The sequence below is a fragment of the Charadrius vociferus genome, unplaced genomic scaffold, assembly GCF_000708025.1.
Source record: "Charadrius vociferus isolate BGI_N301 unplaced genomic scaffold, ASM70802v2 scaffold1163, whole genome shotgun sequence".
In the NCBI taxonomy this organism is placed as follows: Eukaryota; Metazoa; Chordata; class Aves; order Charadriiformes; family Charadriidae; genus Charadrius; species Charadrius vociferus.
The window spans coordinates 129766-132903 of NW_009647823.1; the positions used below are offsets into that span (position 1 = coordinate 129766).

The 3138-nt window shown below is 58.7% G+C and overlaps 1 protein-coding gene across 1 annotated transcript in view; it reads right to left on the reverse strand.

Moving 5' to 3' along the window:
• Positions 1-177: 177 nt before the first annotated feature.
• Positions 178-3138, reverse strand: part of GALNT6 (polypeptide N-acetylgalactosaminyltransferase 6) — a 9327-nt gene continuing 6366 nt past the window's right edge. The window contains 5 exon segments of the mRNA XM_009882424.1: positions 178-291; positions 448-681; positions 1467-1667; positions 2156-2356; positions 2787-2904. Coding sequence (XP_009880726.1) covers positions 178-291; positions 448-681; positions 1467-1667; positions 2156-2356; positions 2787-2904 — 868 coding nt within the window.

A 3138-nucleotide genomic window follows, 5' to 3' on the forward strand; every position in this document is an offset into this window, starting at 1 on the left:
GGTTATTAAACATTGGAATAGGCTGCCCAGGGAGGTGGTGGATTCGCCATCCCTGGAGGTGTTTAAAAAAAAAAAAAAAAAAAAAAAAAGGGGGAAGGGGAGAAGTTTTTTTTTTTTTGGATTGTGGGTTTCCTGAGGCGGTTGGGCACGGCTGGGGGCTCGGGCTCCGCTCCCCCCTTAGGTGAAGGACCAGAGCTGGTGGGGGTCCGCCGGGTCGCAGGGAACCATCGCTGGGTGTTTCCCTCGTGCCGTCAAGCACGTACCGAAGGCCGAGTTTTTAATGAGCCGATCCTGCCGAAAAATAAAGACAGCACCAGCTCAGCGATGCCGGGGAGGGGATTTCAGGATGCGACCGAGGGGAAGCGGCAGAGAGGCATCACCATGGAGGGGGGGGACGACGCCACCATCCCCTTGGGTGATTCCCAGGATGGAGACGCATCTCCTCACCTGCGTCAGGTCCCACTCCTCGCTGGCCGGCACCCGCCCGGGCTTCCCTCGGTACTGGCATTCGCCCAGTTCGGCCGAGCCCGAACCTGCCCGCAGGCACAGCTCCTTCCCGATGTTGTGCCGCAGCTCCCGCTGGCTCCTGTGCTCAAAATACTGGGACACACACACACACACACAAAGACCACAGAGACACGGCCCGAGTGGGTGAAGGTCCCCAAGGGGGGAGATGTGGGGCTGGCCCCATAGCGAGGGGGCGCGGGGGGGGGCTGCACCGGGCGGGGGTCCCGTGGGAGGCTCGACCTTGGCGATTTTGGCCTCGTCCTTCTTCTTGGCGCTTTGCAGAGCTTCCAGATGATGCCGAGCGCTGTCGTAATCCACCAGTTTACGGCCCCGTTTGGCGATGCGCTCCTGCCCGGGGGGAGCACGGTGAGCCAGGATCCGCTCCCCCCCATCCCTGTCCCCCGACATCGTGCACAGGGGGTACCTTAAAGTCCCCGAACTGAGCCAGGTAGTTCTCCATCAACCGCAGGGCTTGGTCGGCCAGCTTCGCCTCGTAGTCATCCCACAGGAGGTCATTGCTCTGCAGGGTGGAAAAAGGGGGGGGACGGGGGTATAACGCCCGGATTGCCCCCCCCAGACCTCCCCTCCGGCCGTACGATTATTTACTTATTTTATTTTTGGCAGCTCCATCCCCAGGGATGGAGCCGACGCTCTGCATCCTGCCCATCCCCAGCTCGGTTTTTCAAGTCCGCCCGGTGCGTGCCAAACGTCGGGCGCGGGGCTCCTGGAAGCTTTCAGCTCTATCGCCCGATTTAACCCAACGGCACGGCCCCGCGGATCCCCCACCCCGCAACTCGCCCCAAACCAGCTCTGCCGGATTCCAGCTCTCTCGCTGTCAGCCAGAGCCCCAACCGGCCCTGCCAGCCGGTGACGGACGCGGTGACGGATGCGGTGCTGCACCAAACCCCTCCTCCAGCACGTCGGTTTAAATGCAACCCCAAACCCAACTTTTTGGGGACTTCGCTGCCGTGGCTATTTCTAGCCAAAGACTGAGCCCAGCGGGACGCTCCGGGCACCCCGGTGCTCACCGCTCCGTAAAATGTTGGAGTCAGGTCAGGAACAAACATCTCTGGGTAGACGGTCTGGAGGTACCAGGTGAAGTTCTTGCATTGGAGCTGCTCCCTCAGCTTGCGCCGGTCTGTAATGTCACCATACGTCTTCTATCGACAAAGTCACGTGAGAAAATTAAACTAACCTCCGAAGCCGGCAAGGAAAAAAACCAAAAAAACCTCTCTCGAGCCGGGGCTCAGAGCTGAGGGTTCCTCTTGGCTTTGTCATCGTCCCTCACAGAGACCGGTGGTGGGGTCTTGCGAGACATCCCCGGCCCCCGGCAGGTACCCTCAGCCTCCGGCCGCTCACCGAGAGGGCTGAGACATTTTGGCATCACAGCACAAAGTTCCAGTGTAAAAAAAACATTTTCATTTTATTATTTTTTTTAAATTGATGTTTTTCTATTAGAAAACATCACAGCCAAATAGAAAAAATAATAATAATAACTTTTTGGCTCTATCTTTCCACCTGCATTTACTTTCCCACCTCCAGGCAGAGCCCACCTCCTCCCTCTGCTCAGGCTCTGAGCTCCCATCCCAGTAGGATCAGATCCCCCCTATTCCCAGGAGAGCCAGAAGCCCTCCGGCGTGCCCAGTACCTCTCTGGCCATCTGCGCAGCTTGCTGGTTCCTCCTGTAGAAGATCTCCTTGTATTCGTCCATCCAGACCTCGGCCAGGCGGACCTGGTTCCTGGAGATGACCTGGGTGCCTTTGGGGAAGGTGTGGGGGCTCTTGGAGCGGAAGACGTGACCCACCACGGAACAAGGGATGATCTCGACTTGACCCCCGCACTGCCAGACCTACGGGGAGGCGACGCCTGAGATGTGCCCCCCCCCCGACAAGGAGCATCCCTTGAAGAGCCCCTTTGAAGACAGCGCAGAGCCATCCTTATGCTGAAGGACATCTCCACGTTCTCCCCCCCAACAAGGAACATCCCTGGAGACCCCCTTAGAAGACGGCGCAGACCATCCTTACCCTGAAGGACATCTCCATGTTCTCCCCCCCAACAAGGAGCATCCCTTGAAGAGCCCCTTAGAAGACGGTGCAGACCATCCTTACCCTGAAGGACACCTCCATGTTCTCCCCCCCCCTGACAAGGAGCATCCCTGAAGACCCCGTTTGAAGACAGTGCAGACCCATCCTTACCCTGAAGGACATCTCCACATTCTCCTCCCCAACAAAGTGCATCCCTTGAAGACCCCCTTAGAAGATGGCGCAGACCATCCTTACCCTGAAGGACATCTCCATGTTCTCCCCGCCCCAGATCTCCATCTGATCGTCGTAGGAGCCGATGTGCTCGAAGTAGGACCGGGAGATGGCAAAGAGACCACCGGCGAAGGTTGGGGACCTACGGGGGAGGGAGAAGGGGAGAAAAATAGGGTTCAAATCAAAATAGAAAAGCAGGAGTCTGAGTTTTGGGGATATCGTGGCCCTCCCGGTGGGTGTGAGCACTCTGCAGCTGCATCCCCCCATCTCCCTGCCCTATCCAGCTGTGCCCCAGATGTGGTGGCTTTAGCAGAAGGGCCAGACCCGCCTGCCAGGAGGGGACGGAGGCGGCGGGGGCAGCGGGAAACCCAGGGGG